This window comes from Cynocephalus volans, chromosome 8, assembly GCF_027409185.1.
Source record: "Cynocephalus volans isolate mCynVol1 chromosome 8, mCynVol1.pri, whole genome shotgun sequence".
NCBI lineage: Eukaryota > Metazoa > Chordata > Mammalia > Dermoptera > Cynocephalidae > Cynocephalus > Cynocephalus volans.
The window spans coordinates 126,120,397-126,146,154 of NC_084467.1; the positions used below are offsets into that span (position 1 = coordinate 126,120,397).

Genomic DNA, 25,758 nt, shown 5'->3' on the forward strand with positions numbered 1-25,758 from the left:
GGGTGCAGACTGGCGTGAGCCGCAACCGGTTTCGATGGGACTACTCACTGGGGGCTACCCCTCCCGAGTCCTGGCTCCAGGCTACCGCCCTGGGTGGGTTTGGCAATTGTCCTGCTCGAAGTGGTTCTGGCCGCCCACAAGGAGCGCAGCCGGGCAGGCAGGAACCGGGGCTGCCGGCTGGGCTGGCCTGGAAGGAGAAGGAAGGGCCGGAACTGCAACCGCAGCGGCGGGGAGTATGAGGGGGCGGCAGGTGCAGGAGCAGAGAGGCGGGGCGGAGCTGGGCAGAGTCCCCGACTCCCAGGCGTCCTGGAGTGACCTTCTCCCACCCCGCGGAGGCCTAGGGGAGGTGGACCTGCAGCAGAGGGAGGACGAGAGGAACTGGATCAGGGCGGCCGCGCCGGGGTCCCCGGATCCCCGGGCGACTCAGGTGCAGATCACCCCACTACGGAAAGGGAGGTTCGCGCCCAGCGGGGAGCTGAGAGGGGGCCTCGCGGCGCTGCCGGCGCGCCCCTGGCCCTTCCCTGCGCCCTTCTCGGCGCCCCCCCTCTCCAGCCAGCCCCTCTAGCCTGGGCAGCTCCTTTGTACCATCCCCGCGCCCGCCCCTCCGGGCCCTGGGCCCCGCCCCTGCCCCGGCGATTGGCCAGCCGGGCCGCGAGTGGGCGGGGCCCCGGGCCGCCGCGGCGCGGTATATAGTAAAGGTAGGGCGAGCGCCTTCGCCAATTTCTCGGCCCGTGGCGCGCGCGCGTGTGCCGGGCCCGCCGCTTCTCGCCTGTCCTTCCCTCTGACTTTCTCCTGCTCCTGCCCTGTCTCTGCAGAGGTCACAGGAGGCGGGGGCCCAGCACGCGTCCCCAGTGGCAGCGGGAGCGCCAGTTGCGGGTTCGCGGAGCCCTCGAGTCCCGGCGAGCGAGTGGAGTGCGTGGCCGACCAAAGAGAGCCCGCGAGCGGCCGCGCGCCTACCAATAGGTGCGGGGCTCGGAGCCGCCCAGCCTGCGGCGTCCCTCCCTCCGCCTCCCTCCGCCCCCGCCGCCCTCTCCCCCTCCTCCGGCTTCTGCCTCAGCTCCTCCACCGCGCGGCTGGCACTCTGAGAGCCGCAGCGGCAGCGGCGTGTCCTTCCTGCGGACAGCCAGGCCGGGGACGCCGACCCGCAGCCCCAGAGGACTCGAAGGCGCACGCTGCAGCTACCCAGCCTCAGTCCTAGCGGCGGCTGTTGATCCGCCACCATGGCCCGCGGAAAAGCCAAGGAGGAGGGCAGCTGGAAGAAATTCATCTGGAACTCGGAGAAGAAGGAGTTTTTGGGCAGGACCGGTGGCAGTTGGTGTAAGTACGGCTCGTCTTTCCCGGCGGCGCATCCCTTGAGGACGGCTCCGCACCCAGCGCGCTGGCGAGGGTGGAAGGGGGATCGGGGGCTGAGCGCAGGTCGGATGGTGCCGGCCTGGGCTTGTCATCCTGGGCGGCATACGGAGTCCCCAGGATGGGGCACGGGGTGGAGGAGGGTTATGTATGTTGTAGCGATCTTGCCTTGGTAAATTTGCAGTCTGTCCTACTGTGCATCGCTTGAGCCTTTCCCTCCTGGGAATGGTCAGGCTCTGGGAGACTAGATGTTTGCCCCTATAGTCATGTCCCAAGTCCTTAAAAAAATTAGACTTGGGGCTGTGAGAAAACCTCATGAGGTAATCGGATCGAACGCAGGTGAGCTGTGTGTTATAGCATCTTTCTCGCAGTCTAAATGTGGACCTCAAAAGAGAGGGAGGAAAGGGAAGGGGTGGGGGGAAGAGAAGAATCCATCCACACTGCAGTGTTTCATAGCGATGACTAGGGGGACCTCCCCCGGAGTCATCACAGCCCAGAAATGGCCAGTCAGACCTAAAACATGGCAAAGTGTGGTTGCTTCAAGGTCTGCAGAGACAGATGCAGACCAGTAGCTTGGGTTGGTTACAGTGAAGGGTTAGTCTAAGAAATAAAAGGCACAAACGCAGAAGCAGCTCATAACATTTTGTGCAGCCTGTTGCTTGGTTGGGTGGACTTTTTTCTTTTCCTTCGAATGTCAGATACCTTACTTGTTTCTGCTTTCCTTGTTTCCTACACGGTAAGGGTGACATGTTTTTTTTCAAAAAGGTCGTTTTGAAGGGCAGAGTTGTAGGCAAATCTGTGAGTCGTGACTGCGGAAGGGAGGGAGGGAACTCCCCCCGATGCATCACTGCCCCCTCCTTCTTCTCCAGTGTCATCATCATCATCATCCCCACCAACACCACTAGCACCACTGCAGTCACTAAGGGAGCCCTGGAAAAGGACTGATGCAGTGTTCCTGGTTGGGAGGATCTGTGGGAATCAGCAGGAGAATGAGTCAGGGAAATAATGCTTGGCTGACATTTTGAAATGGAAGAAGCTGGAATATATGACTTTTTTGGAAGGAAAAATAATGCAGCCTGTAGTGGGTTTCTCTTGATTGAAAAGTAAAGGGTTAATAATGCATCACACTTCAAGGTTAATCAAGGTGAAGCCTTGCTCCAAGGTGTTACTGGGAAGCATAGGTATTCCCGAACCATGGAAAGTGTACTTCTTTAAAGCAATGCTTTTGGCTTTTAATTTATTTTATTTTGGGGAGACTGTTCTTCAATGAGATGATTGTCATAGGGTCTCAGGCATTAAAGGTAGCTCCCTGTGTTTTCTTAATGTGGAAGGAAAAACCTGAAGAATTGTGGGGTGTGTGTAGGATGAACAGCTCCAGCCAGGGCCATCTCCTAACAACTCCTTGTAACTTGAGTGAGGCCTGGGGTTGGGGGGTGGGGGTGCACTGAGGAATGGGTGCCATTCTCCCCAGGATAGTTGGGACTTCCTTCCCTGGTGGTCCCCCACTGCATCGTGGGTGCAGGGGCTGCATTGACTCCAGGCACTTTGTGAAATTTGCCCTCTAGTGTTTTTCCCCTTCATAAAATATATTTCTTTCCTCATTCCAATTCCATGCTGCTGCTTAGAATAATATTTGCCTTAGAGGGTAAGGCGGTATGGAACAACTCATTCTTGAAGCCGACATTTAATGGAGCCAGCACCTCCATGAGAGAGGAAAGAGAGAGTGTGTGTGTCTGTGTGTATTTGTGGATGTATGTAATATTCGTGTCTTGACAGCACATCCAGCAGGGTATCAATAGACTGATTTATGAATGTAGACGTTAGGACTGGGGTACTTGTCTCCTCTTTCCTTCCATTTTCCAAGGTGCAGGTGCTGGGCTGAAAATCCAGTTTTGTTTTATGCTAACATGTCTGCTCCATTCTGACAATGTAAGAAATGACAGAGCTTCTCTTAGGCAGAGATAGTGGCAGCAATCATTGTCTCCTATGGAGAAAATGCCCCCATTCCAGCACTGGGCCCAACATGGTTGCCCTTGGGACGAGGGTAGGATGCCCTTGGCTCAGTTTGCTTATAGGTAGATTTTCACTAAGATGGATGCAGGAGACTCGCCTGTCACCTGCTGGAGAAATCATAGCATGCAAATCGCTTTGTGCTTTCTACCTTTTTATTAAGTTAACACAGGGTAGGTTATTATATTTACAGCTGGGCCCGGAAGCCATTTTTTTCATTGGCCTGTGACCCTTTGAAGGGTACAATTTTTTTTTTTCCTAACTGAAAAACCTCTGTATTACTTGTTTTTTTAAAAAAGAAGAAAAATTGCTTAAAAGGAAAAATAATTCTAGGTCACCTCAGCTAGTTGGTCTAGCTTGTCTAGCCTTTTTTTTTTTTGAGCAGCCCCTGGTGGCCTGTATCTGGGTAAGCACACTGCATAGGCCCTGCCAGTCCTGCCATATGCTCCACTCCGTGCAAGTGACCTTACAGTAGTAACTGGGGAGATTTTGCTTAGTAGCATCTCAGAACAAAAACAGGAAAATTTCTCACTTCTCTTAGGGTATAGCATGGGCAGAATATAAAAGCTGTATGTCCATGACTTTAATCAATGTGTTCGCAAAATGACTTATTTCTCCATTGCTCTATTTGTATTTTAAGTGGTAGCCTCAATTATGTATCTTCTTATGTTGTTAGAATTAGGTATTTCGAGTCCAGGTAATGAATATGGAAATGTTCCAGTTAGAATAGGCAAATATGGTAAAGCTTAGAACACCTGGGGGGGGGGGGGGGGCAACAAAAAAGAGGAAGAAACCATGAATCAAGGCTACAACAGCTTTCTTGCTGACTGTTATACTAACTCTTGCACCTCTTAGGAGCATTCACTGGAAAAATTTTCCAGATCTCTTGACGTCACAGCCTTGCCATTTGCCTACTGCTGCTTGGATACAGAATGCAGCATTTAACCCTTGTCCTGCTGGGAGGGAGGGATTGAATTGGTGGCTTCTGGATTATGCAACCTTTACTTCTTTCCTTATCTTTGCTTGTGTTTTTTCCTTTTTCCTTTTTCTTTTCTTTGGATAGAAGAGAAAAAGAAGTAGGATTAAGTATTTTGGTGTGGTTTTATGTGTGTTTTGCTTGTTAACAGGTTGATAGCCTGATTTCCCTGTACTATTTATTGCCTGATAGAAAAGTTAGGCTTTTAAAGGTATGGAGAGGGGGACATGGCTAATTCCCACAATTCTGTACCCACTCCCTCCCTGCCTGCCTCCCTTCCCCCATACACTTCTTTTCAACACTACTTTTGTTTTGTAGCTTTTTTCCCCAAAGACTCCAGCATTTAATGTATGCGGTCTGGACCTTTTTAGAAGTAACATAAGTCTACTTTGTGCCATCATATTTCTGACTAGATAACCTTACAGTTTACTCGTTCCCATTTCTGCATGCACATTGAGTTGTTTGGCTCAATGGCTGCTAGGCGATGCCTGGTACAGTCTGTTACCATGTGGCTAATCGGGGAGATAATCCTTGTAAACCAGTAACTGATAGCCTCATTCCAGTCTATGGGCTTAGTGTCAGATTTTTTTTTTTTTTTTCTTTTTTCTTTTTTCTTTTTCTTTTGCAGCTATTTCAGCCTCCATCCTGTTATCTTGTTAATCATGGCAAAAAGAAAATGCAGCTCATCAAGTCAGTCATTTCTCTGGTTACAGTGAGAAGATGAAATAAAAATGTGCTGGCCATTTTTACTACAGGGTTTCCTTTTTTTTTTTCCCTCCTGTCTTTTCCCTCTGAGGAAAAAGACAATGTGTTTGGTCAATGATACAGATCAAAGGTAGGGTGATAGTACAGAGTGGGAGAGCTTCACTGGGTTTCTCAGCATTCATTGCTCTGTCACAGCATAAAAACTCTCAAGCATTTGAGTGTTTGGAGAAGCAGCAGAGCTGAGCTGAGATTGTAGTATTTAAATGTCAAGGGATAAGGAAGCAAAGAAAACATAAGTCTCTAAGGGAGCAGATCATCATATTTTTAATGCATTGCATAAGCACACGAATGTAGCCGTTTATTTTATTGGTGATCTTCATGAAATTTTTTTATTTAGAGAATAAAATTATTTTCTATAAGGCTTATAGTTCTAGCTGAACATTCCTCCTACCTGTAACTACCCCCCACCTCACCCCCACTGTACAGGAGGGTTGCCCATCCCCCCATTTTTATCCCATGTCAGTAGGAGTGAGGTAAAGCCAGGAAGGAAGTCCCTTCATCCCTGGGAAGATTAGACTTTTGCTTCTGAGCATGTGACTGCATCACAGCCTTTTGTTTCTGTCTGTTCTCCTTGCAGTTAAGATCCTTCTATTCTACGTAATCTTTTATGGCTGCCTGGCTGGCATCTTCATCGGAACCATTCAAGTGATGCTGCTCACAATCAGTGAATTTAAGCCCACATATCAGGACCGAGTGGCCCCACCAGGTAAAGTCAATGTGAATAGGTTCAGTTCCTTCATAGGTAAAATGGGTGTCACTATTTGAGTTGAGAAAAAAATTCTTTGAAAATTGTTCTATTGTGTAGTTTTAAACCAAGCATAAAAAAGGATAAATGGGAACTTCTCTCTGCTGCAGCCAGGTCTCCTCCCTGCATTGCAGGCAGAGCTCCCAGGGGCTGCAGATATCTTACTTGCACAGCTCTGGAGGCAGGGTGAAGAGGCCTGGTCCTCCACCTAGCCTGCTACTCAGCAGCTGTGTGGCTATGAGCAAATCGACTCCCGATAAGTGCCTCAGTCTTCTCCTTCCTCAAACTCAAGGGGTTGGTTAGTGGGGTCATTTCAGGGCTTTTCTAGCTCTGCCATGCATTTCTCACTTTCTTGCTGGGACTCAGATAAATCCTTTAAATAATCACTTTGGGCCCTGTTTTAAAAGGTTAACATATTTTGCGGGGATGATGATAAGCTCTGAAATGGCCACCTGCTCCCAGGGAGGGGAGTTACTTCAGGGGTTCCTTCTCCCACCTGCTGTTGCTTTGCAGTTTGATCTTGAACAAGATCACTCTCTCTTTACTTCTCAATATTTATACCTGTTTGTTTAATAGGAGTCTTGTTTACCAGCTTTCTGTACCTTAACTGCCTCATTTAAAAGCTCTAAAAACTTAGGTGAATAAAAAGTGATCACAGAAAAATGCAAACTGCCACAGGAGTCCCCTGCTGTGATTTGGATGCTGTCATGTTGAGTGAGCTGCACTATGTGCCGCTGTGCCTGTTCACACCAGTCACTAAACACCACACCACAGAAGGCCCACTGCTGTCACGCTGAATGCTGACAGCAAGGCAGCGGAGCAACAGCAAACATGAACTTACTGTCTGGCTCTTCTAAAAATCATTGTCTGCAGGACCTAGAGAGAGAGGAATGTTGCGTAACTTCCGGGTTCTCGCCTTATGAATGACCTTGAGGCCACTGCTGGAGTGGCAATGACTTGTCCCTTCTGTGCTTTCCCTGGGGAGTGGTTTAGTAACAACTGTCTGTTCAGTGAGTCCATCTGCATGACACCGAGTAGCCCAGATCAAGTGCCCCTGCCTGTCGCAGACATGTCATGCCCACCTCTTTGGGTATGGGAGACTCACAGAAGAAAATCTTCAAAGCACAGAGATGGCAAACATTGTCTCATAGCCCCAAGTCAAATACTCCTGCACTGTAAGAAAAACCCAAAATATTTCCAGATAAATTTAGATCTGGGGAATTTGGGAAGTGGGAAAAGAAAACATAAGTATATAACATGATTTAAACCTGCTTAATAATCCAGTTTTCAGCAACTATTTCCCAGAAGAGGTGGGTGTATGGAAAGGTTGAAGCAAGAATTCTGATGTGTGCAGAGAAACTTAGTATCTTAAATAAACATGTTTTACGTTGGCTTCTGTGACATGTCTTTTCATGTCCTCTTCTGTTATAATTTTTATGGTAGCATTAGAACTAGTAGTAATTTAATTTGTATAGACCTTTGTTTTTGTTTTGCCATTCAAAGGCTATTCTATTCTTTAATCATGATGCTGTTCTACAATAATTTTCATACTCAAAGCCAGAGATGACCACAGAGTCAAGCATTTTCTTTAATTTCCTAGCTTTAACAAAAAGATCCTTGACTATATAAACTTTGGGGAGTCAACCTTTAATTTTAGCGAAATTAAAAATTTTCTTCATGCTCTTTGCAGAACGGGAAATTTCACTTTTGAAAGGAAATAGGCTAAGTACCTGACCTTGTAAGTAAGGACTTACAAATGACCTTGCCTGTAAAATCAACTAGCCGAGCTGTTGTTTCTTCCAACACCCAATCTCCCTGCCTCTCTTCTCTTCCTTCCAGCCCCTTCCTAAAAGACACGTTCTTAGTACCTATATTTAGTGTGCTCACAGCAGTTGGACTGACTTGACAAACCCTCACTTCTCTAAAGGAATGCTGGTGGCTCATCTTGGAAATATGCATTCCCGTCCTTCGTCCTTCAGTCTGAGTCACAGGAAATGTCCTCAGTCCTCCATCTTTTCTATTTTGCTGCCTGGGTTCTTTGTCTTGGTAATTTCTCTCTCTCACTCCATCTCCCATAACCTTGTCAGGAGAGTGTAGGCCAAGCCTCCCCACCCTCCCTACCCTGTGGGGTTTTTCTGTGCCTTTACCAAGGGACTGTGACATTCATTTGAAAATGGTGATAACCTCAGATCAGGGAGGCCAGGTCAGCAGAGCGCTGGCTGCCAAGAAGTGCAGCCCTTGGACTGCCCCCGAGGGCCCTGCGTGCTCTGAGGGACCCTAACTGGACCCTCCTCTTAGCATCTTTCAGAGCAGATGTTAAGAATTTGTATTTTGCATAGGCAGTAACGATCCATAAGTATGCAGACCAAACAAATGTGGAAGAAAACCCTGACAATTTGTTGGCTTCAGCTTAATATCTCTAAGCCTCCATTTTCATGAAGGTTAAAGAGGGAAAATTGTATATTTAAGTCAGATGCACCTAGTGAGTGTGGAAGACTGTACATCATTTAAAGATATAAGGATTTATTAATGCTATTATCACCTGCATTTAAGACATGAATACAAACCCAGCCTTGGAATACCTTGTAATTAGATCTCTTCTAAATAACGTGTGAATATGGCCAGATTAAGCACTGGCAATTGTTTTAGTCCGTCTCTGCTGCTCATAACAGAATACCTGGAACTGGGTAATTTAGAAAGAAAATGAAATTTATTGCTTACAGTTTCTGAGGCTGGGGAGTCCGAAGTCCAGGAAACACAGCTGGTAAAGGCCTTGGTGGTGACAGTAACGTAGGAGTCTCACATGGCGGAAGGTGGTAGAGCAGACAGAGAGCAGAAAGAGAAAGACAGACTCTTCTTTTCTTTTAAAGCCCTCAGAACCACGCCCCTGACCACCATTTTTAATCCATTCACTACCGCATGGTCCTACAGTCCAATCACCTCTTCAAGGCTCACCTTTCAATTATCATAATAGGATTTCCCACCCTCTTAACAGTCACAGTGGGGGCTAAGTTTCTAATACATAAAACTTGGAGAACACAATTCAAGCTTCAGTGAGTTTTGGGGGAATAGAATTCAGTCCACTACAGCAATTGTGCAGTGCATTTGGGTCTGTATGTCTATAACATTGGATAAGCTGATGGGCTAACTATGAAAGGATTAGAGAAAGGACTAAGCAACAAAAAATGGAAGTGAAATTTAAGAAAAAAAATAGATAACACGTACAGTTTCTTGGCCCTGAGCAACGGGAGCTGTTAATGTGTATGATATTCCTTACAGAGTCTTGTTGCTCTGGTATATTGGAACAGATCTGCCTACTCCTCTTGAAAGGCACAGGGCTAGTGCCTCAGCTGAGATATTAAGTTGAGACATATTCAATTGCTATTTTCATAAGTCAAAATGGTTGGTTGTTGGCAATTTCATGTTGCCTAACCTGAGTATCACAGCAGCCCCTGAACCCTAAGCCATTACATAAGGGTTCACAGTAAAGTTGACCTGTAAAGGAAAAGCAGGGACTTTGGAGTTGGGCACAATCCCCGCCACTTCAACACTACTTAACCACACTAAGCCTCAGATTTCTCATCTATAAGATGGGAATGATATGCTGTGAGGATTAAATGAGATGATCAGTATACATAAAGCAAATAGTACTTTATAGTGACGAAACCAATGGCATTAAATAAAGCGTAGCTATTGACAGCATTGTCTGTTTTTATAGCCCACCCTTCTACTAGTAGCAGTATCTTCTTTTTGGATGGTGAATTTTCAGGCTGTGAGCTTTGGATGATATGGCAGGGATGCTTTGCTCACTTAAATTTTTATGGAGTCAATAAAACCTCAGCTTTCTGTGAAAAGCATTTGGGAGATGTTGGATTAGGAAACATGTCTTTAAAAAATTTTCTGTGAATTTAAATGGCATTGTATTTGTTCAGTAATCTCTGCCTTTAACATACTCTTGTTGGGTGAGCCCCTGCCAAGCTCTTCCAGAGGAGAACCTCTCAGGAAAGGCGTGCATGGTGGTCAGCAGTATCTGTCCTCATCTGTGGGTGCAGCTGGAGCTGGGGAGATGCTGCTATTAGCTGTGCTGGAGAGGGCTGAGCAGGCACACGCATGTGCATAGGCACACATGCACCCCCACATCCACCCCCCCCACCCCCACTCATGCTCACCCGGCCCCGTCCCTGATTTGACCCTGCTCCCCTTGCCGCCTGCCCAGTGGTGTCATGGAAAAGTCTCCTCTTCACATGGCCGCTCCTACCCCTCCCCCAGCCCGAGACCCACTTAGCAACAGTGGAGTGAAAGGAGGTCACTGTGTATCAGTCGGTGTGTCTGACTGGGCGATTCCCAGCTGGTTTGCTTCTTGGGAAGCCAGTATGAATGTGTCCTCCTGTCCTTCCTCTTTAGGTTGTGATTTGGCTTTTGGTTCTGCTCTGAAGCAAAGATGGCTTATTTTAACAGGGTCATTTTCTTGGCGTGTTGGTGGGCAGCAGGAGTGAATGCTGGATGAGGACCAGGAGACCACACTGGCACCGCCACTTTCAATTTCATTTTGCTTGTGAAAGGGAAATATCTAATATTAAAGTCGTCTCTTGGATATACGGGAAGCCAAATGATTAATTTAACAATGTTCCTGGAGCCACAGAAAAATGGATCTTACTCTGTATGCTCATTTTAAGATCAGTGACCAGAGTAGAGGCCTCTGATTAGGAGGACCAGGGAACAAATCCATGAGCGTGATGATGAAAAAAATGCTGGATCTGTGAAGTTTCTTTTAAGAATTTTCTGCTGCGCTTAGCGAAGGAAAGAGCTCCTTTGTGGAAGATGGTAGTGGAAAGAGCGTAGGCGTCACTGCCACCGCTTCAGCTGTTATAAAATCTGGTGGGGGCTTTGGATGGTTGCTCTCAGTTGTTTGGTGCTCTCATGCTAGTAATCTTAAAACCAGTGGGTCCATCTGACACAAGCCTAGAAACTAGGGAGATGAAAGGGAACAGGGATGTATTATCCAGTAGCTTCCAAGCAGAAAAGTATATCTTCTCCCACGTATATGCATGAATAGACCTCATCAAATATCATGTATAATACTGTGTCTTATTTCGGGATATTGGTTACTTAGCAAATGTTATGTTTTCTATCTAGAGAAGTCAAATATACTATGTGTACTTGTTCTTCTGTTTGGCCTGGAACAAAAAAGCATAATTAATGTAAAATACTAGGATTTGTCTGCTTATATTATCACTTTGTAAAAGTGGCACCTTTATTTTATTGGGAATAAGCACAGCTGTGAGCTGTACAAAACATCAAAGATATGTCCCTATGAAATTATGTGCACTTTTAAAGATAGATCATCTTAATAATTAATTATTTAGAATTATTAATTCCTAAATGATTCTTTCTCTGCTTGCCCCAAAATGAATATACAACCACAGGAAAAAGACTGATGATAAACGGTAATTTCTTGAACAGAGAAGGGACTTCAACCAGAGTTTGTGGCATTTAGCTTAGACAGGAGGAAGATTTCTGTACACCAAGGGTTGTTAAACATCAAAATAGGCTGTAGAGACAGTCCAGCAATTGATCTTTCTAAGACTTTTTCAAAGGAAGCAGATTCTGGTCTGGGAGAGTGTAAACATGACCCTGACTGAAGGCAGGGAGATTTATTCCTGGCTAATCCCAGCCTCTGAGTGAAGGCTGAGCCTCGGGCAGAAGGTGAGTCAAAGGCAGCAAGTTTCAAGAAGGCACAAGAGGCACTTTTTTCCCCTGTGCCCTCCCTTTATTTTTTAGATCAATACTAACCCACATATGTAAAATAAAAACAAAACCCAGAAATAGCTTAGGTTCTATACAGTGGCACTTTTTAAAGGGGGAAATTTTATATAGGTGTTGTGTATGTGTTTGCATATATATGTATGTACATACATATATACGAGTGTGTTTATAAAATCATTCCTCCCACTTTTTTGTAATTGGAAATTACTTTTCAGCTTGCATTGTATAGGAGACACGTGATAAGTGTGAATTGTTGCACGTGCCTATGTTTAAAAGTGTTTCTTTGCCTCCTGTGCCCTTCGACATGGTTATCCTCCTGGAGGTTTCTATGGAAAGTGATGCCTACTTAGAGTATTTGATCAAGTGATTCATCAGATGTGTGAAATGACAGGTCCAAGCATTTGAATAGGCATTTGAATAACTGTTGCAAGATTAAAATGACAGCATTTTAGTTAAGATACTTCAAATTCATAAGTAGATTGAGAAATTATAAACCTGCTACATACAAACCTAATTGGAAACAAAATACTTCTAAATGAAAAGCCTCTTTTCTTTTCTCTTTTCTTTCACTCCCACATTTTCCCTCTTCCGCTATGAACACCTCCTAAAGCCAAAGACGGAGTGTCTTCCTGATTTGTTCCTCAAGAGATGAGGGACCAAGGAAAGGCAAATGTATCTCTAAAAAGCAAGTGTGAGACCAAAGGTGTTTTTTTGTTTTTTGTTTGTTTTTGTTAACTCCAAACCTTAGGCAAAATTGAAGTAGTCAGTGAAAACCAAACCAAATATTAACATTTCGAAGTATCATTTCAATCCTTGCAGGTGGCTTTATTAAATAATGATGTGTAATTGAGCAAAGCTGTATAGACTTCAGCATGGTTAATGTAAATTCACATTCAGAAGACTGGAGAGGCAAAAGGTTAGATCTGTTTCCTGGAATATAATTTGAAACCACTAGCCAGTGATTGGGTGTTCTGCTGTCTTTGGCCTCTGGGAATTACCACTGTAAACAAAGCTCATCCTTGTCCTTATCCTTACAGGAGTGGGTTATCACCCCTTAAAAATATAACTAATAGCTTCAAGGAGTGGGCAGTGCAGAGGGGGATAAGCTGAAAGTATCCAATCTCGTGTGAAAATGCCTGATGAGAACTCCAAGCAGCAAGGTGGGATTTGTGCAGCCCTTGGAGAGTATTAGAGCTGGGGAATTTGTGTGTGGACTCAAAGTAATGAAGTTTCCAAGTCCAATCCCATTGCTTTCTGTCTCCTCTCAGTTTTAGTCTGATAAATGTGTAGTAAGCGATTTAAAGGACATGGACATCATTTCAAAGGTCCTTTATCTGCCTCTTGTGAACATCTAATTGCTTTAGAAAAATTACTTTCGAGAAGAGGAATTTTCCTCAGGGTTTGGAGAAGCTCTCATTAGAGAACTCTCCTGTTTAAGATTGTCCATAACAGAACAGGCCAGGAGACTGGTGTGTGGTAGTTTCCAGGAGGAGGCAAAATAATGGGAGACCTTCCAGAAATGTGAGGAAGGAGAGCAGACAAGCGTAGCAAGGGGGCAATGGCCTCTGACTGTGGGGTGGCCTCCTGGATGTCTGTGTGTGGATGTCTGGAAGCTTGTTTGTGTTCCGTTCTCTAAGTGAGTACTCACAGGAGCTGATTGCATGACCCAAACCCAAAGAATTTACGCTTTTCTGGAAAAAACGTTTGGATCAGAAGTTGGGGGCCGCCCCGTGGCGTACTCGGGAGAGTGCAGCGCTGGGAGCGCAGCAGCGCTTCCGCTGCGGGTTCGGATCCTATATAGGGATGGCCGGTGCGCTCATTGGCTGAGCGCGGTGCGGCCGGTCACAAAAAAGAAAAAGAAGTTTCACATTTGGGCTGGCCCCGTGGCGCACTCGGGAGAGTGCAGCGCTGGGAGTGCAGCGACGCTCCCGCCGCGGGTTCGGATCCTATATAGGAATGGCCGGTGCGCTCACTGGCTGAGCGCGGTGCTTGCGACACCAAGCCAAGGGTTGCGATCCCCTTACCGGTCACAAAAAAAAAAAAAAAAAAAAAAAAACAAAGACAAAGAAGTTGGGTATCTTCAGAGGATGACCACTAAGGCTTATGCTAGTTACCACCCCTAAGACCCCTCAGCACCTCTGGAGAGGAACTTTAGCCTAAGGAAGACAGTGAGACATGGCTGAGCTTCCTGGCCTTTATGTCATTTCCTTAGTTCCCTCTCCCAAGGACACTTAAAATGGAAAGGACAGGGCAGAGACTTTGTCCCAGGGTCTAATCCAGCCGGGCAAGGCAAGGATCCTAAGACTTAATTAATGCATCTTAGGATCCATTTCACCCCTTGTGTTCTTGGTTTCATCAGCTTCTGATGCTTCTCTGTTCAGAACAAAATCAGGATTCTTCAAGCAGCCTTGATCTGCGTTTCTCTCACATGGTAACATACAGGCTTGACTGGGCTTAGATCATGAGCTGGGCTTACTGAAAGATTCAGCTTTCAGGTAGAAAGTGGTGTGATTTCATTACTTGGTTATCATTATTTCTTAGTTGCCCTATCTAGAGAAACTTGAGACCAATTGTGTATAACTTTTCTGGGCCAGTGGTACCACTGCATGTAGCAATAATACCTACTGTTTCTACAAATCAGATCTTAGGTGGTTAACAACAGAGGTACTTGCTAATAAGAAAGGCTGGTATAGATATCTGGATAAACATGAACTTAGTTTTGAAACGTGTCACCTGGTCTCTTTTAATAGTGGAGTCTGTGGACTTGGCATCGTGAAGGAATGAAAACCACTCTGCATAATCCTGTCTCCTCTTCTCACTCTCCATTTTTCTCTGGGTGAATCTGAGAAGTAGCATTACTGTTCATTATATGCACATCAAGGAAATGGAACCTTGAGCGGCCACTGAAGCCAGGAAGTGAGCTGCGAACTGCTGGGAGGTCACCTGACGCCAGGCCACTTTTGACATGGCCTTCTTGGGTCACTTTCTTCTTTTCAGTTTGAGTAGACTCTCCGAATCTCAACACCAGGCTCTTTTACATTTTGCTAGCATTTTGGTTTTGCTGTATCTCCCACTCTGCTGGTGGACCACAGCTTGCATACTGTTTCTTGTGTTTCTTGTCACACTGCCGTCCCTTCTTCAGTCCGCTGGCTGCAGTTCTCCCTGCCCCCACCGCCCCAAGCATAGGCAAGGCCACTCCTTGGTTTCTGACGTTTCATCTCCTTACCTTCTTCAGCCTGCTCGCCGTCCACTACTCTCCTGCCTTCTCTTTCCCAGGTCTGGAAACAACTGTTTAACCCTGTGCACATAATCTCCTCAGTCCATTTCTGCTCTCCACCCCAACATCACGTACAATACATGAAAGAGGTGTCGGCAAACCTTCTGCCTGGCAATGTCAGAGGTGTCTGCCTCTCATTTCTCCGGCCATCCCTCACTGGCTCTTCCAGGGGTCCCTGACAGATGAATCTCTCAAGGCTTCATTCTTTCCTGACTCCAGCATTATTCTGAGAAAACACCCCACTCTCCTGAGTTCTGGTGAGCCTCTGGCACTGGGCCTGCCTCTGCACCTCCCCCAGGCCCAGGCAAGTCACCTTGACTTAAATGTTTTATGTACAGCTCAAACCAGGAATGACCCAGAGCTCTCTAGCCAGCCTTTCCCATTTCAGTGGGAGCCCAGTTGGAAGCTTTTCCTCACCTTTGTTTATCTTGTTTTTGCAGGTATCTATCATTTTTACTATATTGCTTCTTTGCACTAGCAGTGATCACACTGCCAATTTTCTCAATGTAGAAAAAGATTGTTCAAGGCATATTTAAATTGCTTTAGACATACAATAATTTTCTATGGTTTGTGAGTTTAAAAAAAATTAATTGTGGTAACATTTGTTTATTTTAAACTGGAGATTTTTATGAGTAAATTCTGCTGCTTCCCTTTTGACTCATTTCCATCACTGTTGACAGCTTTTTTCCCCTGAATTCTTCAGGTTCCACATCATCCTTTTCGAGATGATTCTTAATCTCACTCCTGAAGTCTTTTGTCTTGGGCACTCTCCTGTCTGGCTCTAACTCAAACTGTTTTTGTCTTCTTCTTTATCCAATCCATTCCTCTCGGGCACTGCATGTATGGAAAATCGTGTCTATACAGCTCCCTATGCTGGGCACCTCATTGTTTAACCACTTTTGAAGCTCAAAGCCATTTAGAAAGAAATAACAGCCGTTTAGTCTAACCCCTCCTGAAGCCTGGCTCTCAAGCCCCACGAATGGTGCTGCTGAAGTTTATAGACTCTCGTCATCACTTCTACTTTATGTCCTTGTCTTCATGTCATCACTGTTGCCGCTCTTAGGTTCTGATTTCCTAGAGCAGTAGTTCTAAACTAAGGGTGCTGAAGGATCTCTTCATGCTGGTTGAACATATTCTCGAGTCCCATCCTTAGAGATTATGATTTGGTAGGTCTGGAGTGGAGCCCGTGAGGCTGCATGTTTAACAAGCCCCTAGGTGAGAGTGATGTAAGGAGCTCTCCTGACCTGCTGGGAGGTGGTTGTGGAAAGGCAGGGCATAGTCATTAGTCAAGGATTGTGATGATGAGCTGCCTTCCTGGCCCAACACAAAGAGGGCTGATCTGGAAGCAGGGATAAGAATCTGGTTGCCAGATTTAGCAAATAAAAAATACAGGATGCCTAGTTAAATATGAATTTTAGGTAAACAATGGATACTTTTAAATATAAGTATGTCCCATGTAGTATATGGGACATACTAGACTCCTAGACTAAAAAATTATTTGTTATTTATCTGATATTCAAATTTAACCAGGCCTCTTGTATTTTATCTGGAAGTCCTAGCATAGAATGCAGTTGTGATTGACTCTTAACCATGGAACCTGAATAGTGCTGTGTAGTATTGTTTAAATATACATCTAGGAGGTCCTGTGAAGGCAGAGACTTTTGGACATTAAAGAATCTAACAAACTAGTTAGAGAGTGCAAACCCAAGGCACACATACTTTGAATTTTACCCTGGCAGGCATTGACATGCTCAGGCTTCTGGATTGGAAAGTAGGAGTGGTAAATGCACATATATCCCAAATTCATCCAGTTTAGGTTAAAAGATCCAACTGAGGTTAAAAGATCCAAAGAAATATCTCTGTTGAGTAGTCTTGAGTCTAGAGAGTTTGGAATGGTTATAAATTCATTGACAAGAAGTTGTATAATAGAAGACATCTGATCTCAAGTCTTACATGCAATTAGGGAGGGTATTTTTTTAATGTGGACGTGTGGAAGTACTAGAAAAGTAACAGGCTTCAGAGTACAGCACACCTGGGTTGGAATTCTGGTTCCACCACTTTCCCTGTGACCTGGGGCCAGGTACGTAATCTTTCAGTGTAATCAGTGTTTTCATTTATAAAATGGAGATAATTCCTAGCATGAAGTGTTACTAGGGAAATTAAATGATACGTGATATTAAGGCATAGTCATTGGTACTTAGGTACTTAATCTAAATGCCAGAGGAATGATTACACAAGGAGGGGCAAGAATTTAACCTATTGTTTTTTGCCAGGTGGGATTAGCAAAATAGGTTTTGTATACGGAAAGTCTGCTTTTGAATTATCTTGGTTGGCTGCCTTTCCACTAATAATTTTCTCTGTGTTTTTCTAACTCTCTACTTGGTCTAGGATTAACACAAGTTCCTCAAATCCAAAAAACTGAAATTGCCTTTCGCCCTAATGATCCCAAGAGCTATGACGCATATGTGATGAACATAGTTAGGTTCCTGGAAAAGTACAAAGATTCAGCACAGAAGGATGACATGATTTTTGAAGACTGTGGCGGTAAGTAGACTCGTTGTAAATGTTTGTGGTTAGTTTTCTTTTTCTTTAATTCTTATTTCCTGTTTTTATTTGTTATTTAATGATTGAGAGATACTCCTTAAATAATTGAAAGATTGAATTCAGGCCATTGTTTTTTTTAAAGCAGAAGAATGCAATGAAAGAAATAGTGTAGCCTCAAGTATTACTGTTTGCTGCACTGGAAATGTATCTTACTTTAAAGCACTCCTAGACATCTCTGCTTTTTACTATTCAGATACCCAAATACCACAGTTACAGTTTTGTTTCTTACACACATTGAGAAATATAATTGCTTATGTCCAGATCCTCCCCCAAAAGTCCTTCCTACAGAAGCATGCCCAGGGCCTTCTCTCACCAGAATGACTTTCTGGTGTTATTGGCTATAACTGCACTCACTATTGAGGAAGGAGGATATACAGTCAGGGTATACTTTATAGATCCTCTTTGTGATCAGGAATGACATATGTTTTAGGCAGCTGAGTATTTGCATAAGGTCATGACTTATGAAGGGTACAGAATGGTTTAGTTTCATTAAGTCATTGGCATGAATACATAGCCTCCTCCTTGCTACCTGGAGTGTGAATTTCCCAGCCCATGTTCTCCTACCTACCAGAAAAGGTCTCTGAGTTCCTAGGTGGTATCAGCCCTTCTGACTCAATTTAAGCATTTACAACTCCAGTTCTTTATATGGCAGACTGTGGCTTTGTCAAAATTTGGGGTGATTTGCCATATTAAGTCATTTTGGAAAGATTTAGTAATTTAAAAGAAACATTTTCATTATGAATTTTTCTCATTATAATTTAAATGAGGTTTTCATTTTACTTTGAATTAATCAAAAAGGCCCAAATGGTAACCAGGGTGAATCATTTCAGAGAAGATGGACTAACTTGAGGCACTTTACCATTTAAAGAGAACATAGTTAATTTGTGGTCTTAAATATATATAAATTATCATATTTGCATCATTTTCCTGTAGGATGCTATATATTAATTTTGAATTCTGTATCCATTTAGTCTTTCTCTGGCTTTTATATGAGGTATGAATTAAAAATACTACAATGAAATTCCTCAGTTGAACAAATGCTTATAAGAACTCACATCTTTAAAAGGCAAAAACTCAAAAAATCTAAAAAAAACCCCAAACCTGAATGGTGGTTGTAAAGGAAAATACCAAATCTTTCCTATTCTTTCTTTACTGCTTAACACGCTAATTGGGGCATAGCTCCTGGAAATTCTCACCAAAAGAATTTCCAGTTCTGAAAATTATTGATAACCTTTTAAATTTGTTTTCTAATTAAAATCTCTGTTATTGAGCTAAGGCAATGTTGACCTGTGTAAATGATGCTCCTCATGAAGCATGATCCAGTTTCCTTTGTCTTCTAAATAGCTGAATAATCTATTATTGAAAGGAAGAGAAATATTGCCAGAAACCAAATACCATGTTCTGATCAAGTACCACGAAGCTTTGGTGTGGGGTCATGTACCAGCTATTGCTTTTGGTCAAATATCTTTTGAATGTCAGTGAAGAGACGAGAGACGGCTTGCTGGAAATCCTTAATTCAGACCATGCATTAAACACAGAATAGCACTGTCTTAAAATAGGTAATTGTGACAAAGAGGAAAGTTTCATTTTCTGTCTCAGTGGTTCCATGGGAATTTCTAGTACAATGTAAAAACGGTCTTTGTATTTTTAGATGAGCCCAGTGAACCCAAAGAACGAGGAGAGTTTAACAATGAACGAGGAGAGAGAAAGGTCTGCAGATTCAAGCTTGACTGGTTGGGAAATTGCTCTGGAATAAGTGATGAAACTTATGGCTACAAAGAGGGCAAACCATGCATCATTATAAAGCTCAACCGAGTTCTGGGCTTCAAACCTAAGGCAAGTAATATTTTAAATTACGGAATTTAGAGGAGCCATTCGCGTTTTGGATGAAGTACTTAATTGATAGAAGACAGTATAAGAAAGTTTTATAGTCTACTTGGTATTGATTTCGAAGCTCCAGAGTAACACCCAAAACTTGAGCATCCTTCCTGAACTTGCTGTAGTTTGGTCATTAATCTCTTTCTAAAGTTAGAGAGATTCTGAGTGGCAAAGCCAAATTCTGAAGTGAGTCCTGTGACCCTGTTCTTAATGTTTTTGCTCAGTATCCAAATAAGTTTCCATAACATAGACTGTCTAAAAGTGAAAAGAGAAAAGGTATTTTTGAATTCAAAAACTACCTGCAAGTGCAGTCATATTCCGGTTTTGGTCCCCTTGGAGCTACAAGAGTATTTCCAAGAAACTGTCTAGTAATCTGAAAAAATAAATTTTTTTTCTGAATGACAACTTCATTGCATAAATGGAAGGTGAACACCATCTAGGCTGAACTTTGATAACCATGCTGTTAGCTTTTGGTAATATTTCAACTAACAGTGGGTAAACATTACTTGAGATTATTGAAAAATGGCAAATTGCCATTGCTCACCATTTGGTGAGATTGTATTCATTCTTTAAATGAAGGAAAAAATTTATTGGTGTTATCTCTGCTGTTGTAAAACTGGTTATTTCATTCTCTCCCCCAACCATTAATTAATAGTGCTGTCCTTTTCCCTGTAGCACGGCTTCTTCCAGCAGGCTTCCCCTGATCACCTGTATGAGCATTGCCATTATGAGTGTGGTTTTTAATGTGATAGGAACTGACTACAGTATACTAAGTTATGGGAACAAACACATTTCTCTTCTGAAATCTGGCTTTTTTGTTGACTAATTTTCTGTTGAATACTATTAATGTGTTTCCGTAATGCTTGCTACCCACGAGTAATATTTTCAAAAGAAAATCAATCTAGCTATGAAAAGTTTTAACTTAACTGCAGGATGTATCTAAGCTCCTTTACTGCCACCAAAGGCAAAAGTGAGTAAGTAGGTAGATGGATGATTGCCTGGATGACTGTCTTGATGGATATCTTGCAGAAATTAATGTGCCCCTCAACAGAACTTTAATCTTCTTTCCACTTACAATAGTATGTAATGGAAGAAAAGTGGTGAGAACCATTATGCCATACTTGTATTTGCTATTCATATTGCTAGGGAATACTTCACCAAGATCCTACAGCTATTTAGCAGCAAAAGGAATTGGTATGGTGTGGCCTAAGGAAGACTAATTCTAATCTCTGCTCTCTGAGTCCTTTGCTTTTGATATTCCTCTTCAAAGACACTGAGTGATATTTGTGTGCCACAGAGGCAGTCCATCTAGTCCACTGTGATTCATATCTCTTCCCACATCCATAGAGATATTCTATTAAGTGATGAATTCAGCAGCTCTCCTTTTAGTCCTTTCTTTCTTTCTTCTTTGGTCTCCACTTGGTTATCTGTTGCTACCTCCTAATTTATCATGCCCATCTATTTTGTCATTTGAATTGTTTTTGTCGGAGACTGCAGTACCCCAGCATTTCGCTTGGTGTGTCTGTTTCCTCATTCTACAAGAATAGACTGGCAATTTCTTTAATAAACAGCATTTTTTCTTCATATTTTTCAAGATAAATATATTGCTAGCAGAAAGTTCCAAGACAGTCAAATTTAGATAATTATTTTCTTACATTCCAAAAGAGTAGTACCAAAATATTAGTTCCTTACAGAACTGTCCATCTTATCTGCCCTTGATTAGACTGTGTATGTGCTACATCTCATATCAAGACTGACATGCAATGTGATATGAGTAAGCAAGTGGCTGTCTTCCCATGATATATGTTCATCATACTTCTTCTGGGATAGATTTGAGCTAGGGCTGTAGGAGAAAATGTTCTGGATATTTCACTGCAGCAGTAATTTTCAAATTGTATTCTGGGTCCTTTAATAGGTTCACTCCTTCATTTAGGGCAGTGGCACCTAAACCTGTTTTACATATTGGAAAGAAACATTCCTTAAATGGCAGTGTCCCCCACCACCCATGGAGATTCAAAAAAAAAAGGAAAGCCTACTTGAAGAAGGCATTCTTGGGGGAAAAGGATTACATTATTTATTCATGGCTCGGGAGGAAAGCACAAGTTTCATAAAAACAGAAATGTCAATCAGCCATCCCATGTAATTATTATATCTTGGTAAATGATGAGCATTATTTTGGGGTCAGCTCTTACTTTTCAGTATCCTTGAGTAAAGCTTATAATGGGTTACCATTAGAAGTTTATTCACTGCTGGGCTGCATTGCAGCTTAACTGGGGACTTACTTTGATTTCAACAGAATCACAAACATGACCTTTCCTAGATTGTTTAGGAGAGTTGTTCGTCCTTGTTATTTCAGTTGACTTATTGTGATCAGTGTGAACTTGTTTGGACTACAAACTAGTTTTATTTTTCAGAAACCTAAAAAATTATTTACAGTCTTACTGACCAACATGGGTTTTATTTTTAGCCTCCCAAGAATGAGTCCTTCGAGTCTTACCCACCAATGAAGTATAATTCAAATGTCCTGCCTGTTCTGTGCACTGGCAAGGTAAGGACACATTTAGGGTTACTAAGAGTGGGTGGGAGCATGGGGTAGGGGAAAAGGAGAGAATGAGTGAGATTGTTTTAAGTTAGAGGTAAAATTTTAATATGGTAAAGAGGAAAAATTGCTTTCAGGTATTAGTCTCAGTCAGTTGAGTTGTAGCTATACTGTGTAAAACTTCTTAAAAGGACAGGAAGATGTAATAAGAATAAAGCCCCATGTTGGTTTCTCCACTGGCATAAGAAACTCAAATATTTGAATTTAATCCACTGGAATATTGGTTTATAGAACTGAGAGGTGATCTAGAGACCACAGAATTGCTTCTCTCTGGCCCAGAGCATGTATTAAAATTTGGGGGTCAATTTTTTTTTTTTTAAATAATGTCAAATAAAAATTTGTGGTTTAGGTTTCTCTTTAAAAAATGTGGAAAGGTCTGGCCCCGTGGCTCACTTGGGAGAGTGCAGCGCTGGTAGCCCCGAGGCCGCAGGTGTGCTCACTGAGCATGGTGCGGAACACACCGTGCCGAGGGTTGCGATCCCCTTACTGGTCAAAAAAAAAAAAAAAAAGTGGAAAGATTGAGGTAACAATCGGTACATGTTCTCTTTAGATCTAAAAACAGGTACCTGATGAATAGTTTCAAGAGGGCAGAATAAAGAAAGGGAATACCAAACAGTGCCATTTTATGCCAGCACCAAGAAAGGAAATGGGCACAAGAAAATAAGAGGCAAAAAGTTAAACTTTTAGAGATAATATCACTGGAAATATCATCTACTGGGCCAGCATCAAGGAGTTCCTGACTTTCAATGTTGGCCCTGTTTCTAGGAGACTTGGAGAAAAGCTTATTTAGCCTTTGCTTCAGTTTCCCCATTTGCACAAAGAGAATAGTCTTCTTTTATGACCATTTTTCAAGGCTGCAATGGATAAGACTGAGTATATGTTCTTTCCTCCTGTGTCAGGTACCATCTGAGCATCCTACAATGCTTAATGTCCCCTTACTTCTGAGAGAGGTTTGAGTGAGGCATGTCAGAGGATGACTTGATGACTTAGTTTCCTCTATCAGTAGTTTGAAAGCTGATCTGTAGGGTTGGGAGTGTTGTTTGTGAGTACAAGTAATGATCCATGATGTGTGCCATTAAAATTGCATTTCACTCTGGTTTTTAGAGAGAGGAAGATAAGGAGAAAATTGGAAATGTGGAGTATTTTGGACTGGGCAACTACCCTGGTTTCCCTCTGCAGTATTATCCCTACTATGGCAAACTTCTGCAGCCCAAGTACCTGCAGCCCCTGCTGGCTGTACAGTTCACCAACCTTACCATGGACACTGAAATTCGCATAGAGTGTAAGGCATATGGTGAGAACATTGGGTACAGTGAGAAAGACCGTTTTCAGGGACGTTTTGATGTAAAAATTGAAGTTAAGAGCTGATCACAAGCACAAATCTTTCCCACTAGCCATTTAATAAGTTAAAAAAGATACAAAAACAAAACCTACTAGTCTTGAACAAACTGTCATACGTATGGGACCTACACTTAATCTATATGCTTTACACTAGCTTTCTGCATTTAATAGGTTAGAATGTAAATTTAAAGTGTAGCAATAGCAACAAAATATTTATTCTACTGTAAATGACAAAAGAAAAATAAAAATTGAGCCTTGGGACGTGCCCATTTTTACTGTAAATTATGATTCCATAACTGACTTGTAGTAAGCAGTGTTTCTGGCCCCTAAGTATTGCTGCCTTGTGTATTTTATTCAGTGTACAGTACAATAGGTGCATACTCTGGTCATTTTTCAAGCCATGTTATATCTGTTTTCTACTTTATGTGAGCAAGGTTTGCTGTCCAAGGTGTAAATATTCAATGGGAATAAAACTGGCATGGTACTTTTTTTTTTTTCTCTTTGGTTTGACTCCTTCAGAGATAATGGCCCATCAGTCAGCATTTCTAATACACTCCATAGTTTTTTCCTGTGGTGTTAGGTCTTTATTTTTTTTCTTGGGGCTGGTGGGCGGGTGGGCTGTCATGGGGGAACTGCCCTTTAAATTTTAAGTGACACTACAGAAAAACAAAAAGGTGATGGGTTGTGTTGTGCTTTGTACTGAATGCTGTCTCGACATCTCTTCCCTTGTCCTCCAGTATGTTCTGAAGCTGTGTCTGAGATCTGGATCTGCCCATCACTTTGGCTAGTGACAGGGCCAATTAATTTGCTTTGTACATTTTCTTTTACTTTCCTTTTTTCCTTTCTCTGGAGGCATCACATGCTGGTGCTGTGTCTTTATGAATGTTTTAACCATTTTCATGGTGGAAGAATTTTATATTTATGCAGTTGTACAATTTTATTTTTTTCTGCAAGAAAAAGTGTAATGTATGAAATAAACCAAAGTCACTTGTTTGAAAATAAATCTTTATTTTGAACTTTATAAAAAGCAATGCAGTCCCCCATAGACTGGTGTTAAATGTTGTCTACAGTGCAAAATCCATGTTCTAACATATGTAATAATTGCCAGGAGTACAGTGCTCTTGTTGATCTTGTATTCAGTCAGGTTAAAACAATGGACAATAAAAGAATGAACACATTCCTCATGTGTGTGACTCACTCTTGTCTAAATGCCCCAATCTGTGCCTTCTTTATTTTCTATACTCCTAATTATCCAAGATCTTGAAGAAATACTGAACCTGAAAGACAAACACATGATTTCATTAGTTCATACAGAAGTTTGGCCTTTTCCACTTAACAGAGGCCAGGAGCTTGGTTAGGACTCCGGATGCTGGAACACCAAAGCACACCCCTTCCCCAAGAGAAGAATGAGTTACTCAGAGGCAGAGAATCAATGAAGCCATAGTTTAAAGTTCAGTTTGAGAACTATTTTGCAGTGCTACTTCACTCAGTTTAGAAAACATGAAATTTTGGTTCCTGCTAGTGCTAGGTATGTCTGTTTTAAGAAAGAAAAGCCAAGGTTGTTAGCAGTTCAATTAAAAAAAAATGAGGTTAGGTTTGATATTCAGTAAATTAAGAAGGTTCATACTTTGCTTTTTGGTTCAGGGTTTGGCCTAAGTCCTTATTTAGCTATACTTAAAAATTACCCTTAGAAGACAAAAATCAGCTTTCTGAAAAACATTTTCCAGGTGTACTTGAGCTGAAGATTTAGTATCACTTTACCAATGTGGGAAATACCCAAACTAAAATCATGGCATCATATTTCTGAAATTGAAACGTTTCAAGTGATCCTTGAAGCTGCATGTATGGCCTCTTCAGGAGCGCTCCCCTCCCAGAGACACAGGCCTGAAAGCCAGGGCCTTTTCTGGAACAGACCAGCTAATTCTGAAATACCAGTAACAGCTCCAATTCCCACCTATTGCTCCACATTTATAATCCCACTCATCTGCTTCTTTTGTTTACTCTTTAAAAATATTACCTGAGACTTTGCTCACTCTAGAGCAGCAAATTGTGTGATGGCAAATTAATACCAAAGGAACAGTGTCAATTTAACAAAAAATAATAAAAAGAGCTATGGAAAATGGCACAACTGATTCACTTTAAAGTTTTTAGGAGCCCTCCTCAACATGGAGGAAGCATAGCAAAATTTATAAACAACACACCTACATTAAATGGTTTCTCACAAAGTAATCCACATTTTTATGTATACAGAAGGTATCATTCCTGTAACAAGATGGCTCCATTTCCCAACCACGATCCTAGGGGTCATATCACTGTTAGCAGACTGGGGAATACAGTTTGTATTCTTGGACTCAACAGATATTTACTGACTGCCCACTATGTGCCAAGCACTCTAACAGTCAGAGATAGCTCCACCAATGAACAAAACTCCAGTGCTGAAACATTAG

At 42.7% G+C, this 25,758-nt stretch overlaps 2 protein-coding genes across 2 annotated transcripts in view; one reads left to right on the plus strand and one right to left on the minus strand.

Moving 5' to 3' along the window:
• Window positions 1-724: 724 nt before the first annotated feature.
• Window positions 725-24,497, plus strand: ATP1B1 (ATPase Na+/K+ transporting subunit beta 1). Its single transcript, XM_063105509.1, has 6 exons — window positions 725-1,317; window positions 5,679-5,807; window positions 17,278-17,433; window positions 19,145-19,329; window positions 21,839-21,919; window positions 23,075-24,497. Exons 1-6 carry the CDS (start codon window positions 1,221-1,223, stop codon window positions 23,336-23,338), a joined length of 912 nt encoding a protein of 303 aa, XP_062961579.1. The 5' UTR covers window positions 725-1,220; the 3' UTR covers window positions 23,339-24,497.
• NME7 (NME/NM23 family member 7) overlaps window positions 24,324-25,758 on the minus strand; it is a 220,727-nt gene continuing 219,292 nt past the window's right edge. The window contains exon 12 of the mRNA XM_063105506.1: window positions 24,324-24,588. Within this exon, the coding sequence (XP_062961576.1) occupies window positions 24,556-24,588 (33 nt within the window). The 3' untranslated portion in view covers window positions 24,324-24,555. The remainder of the gene's footprint in view (window positions 24,589-25,758) is intronic.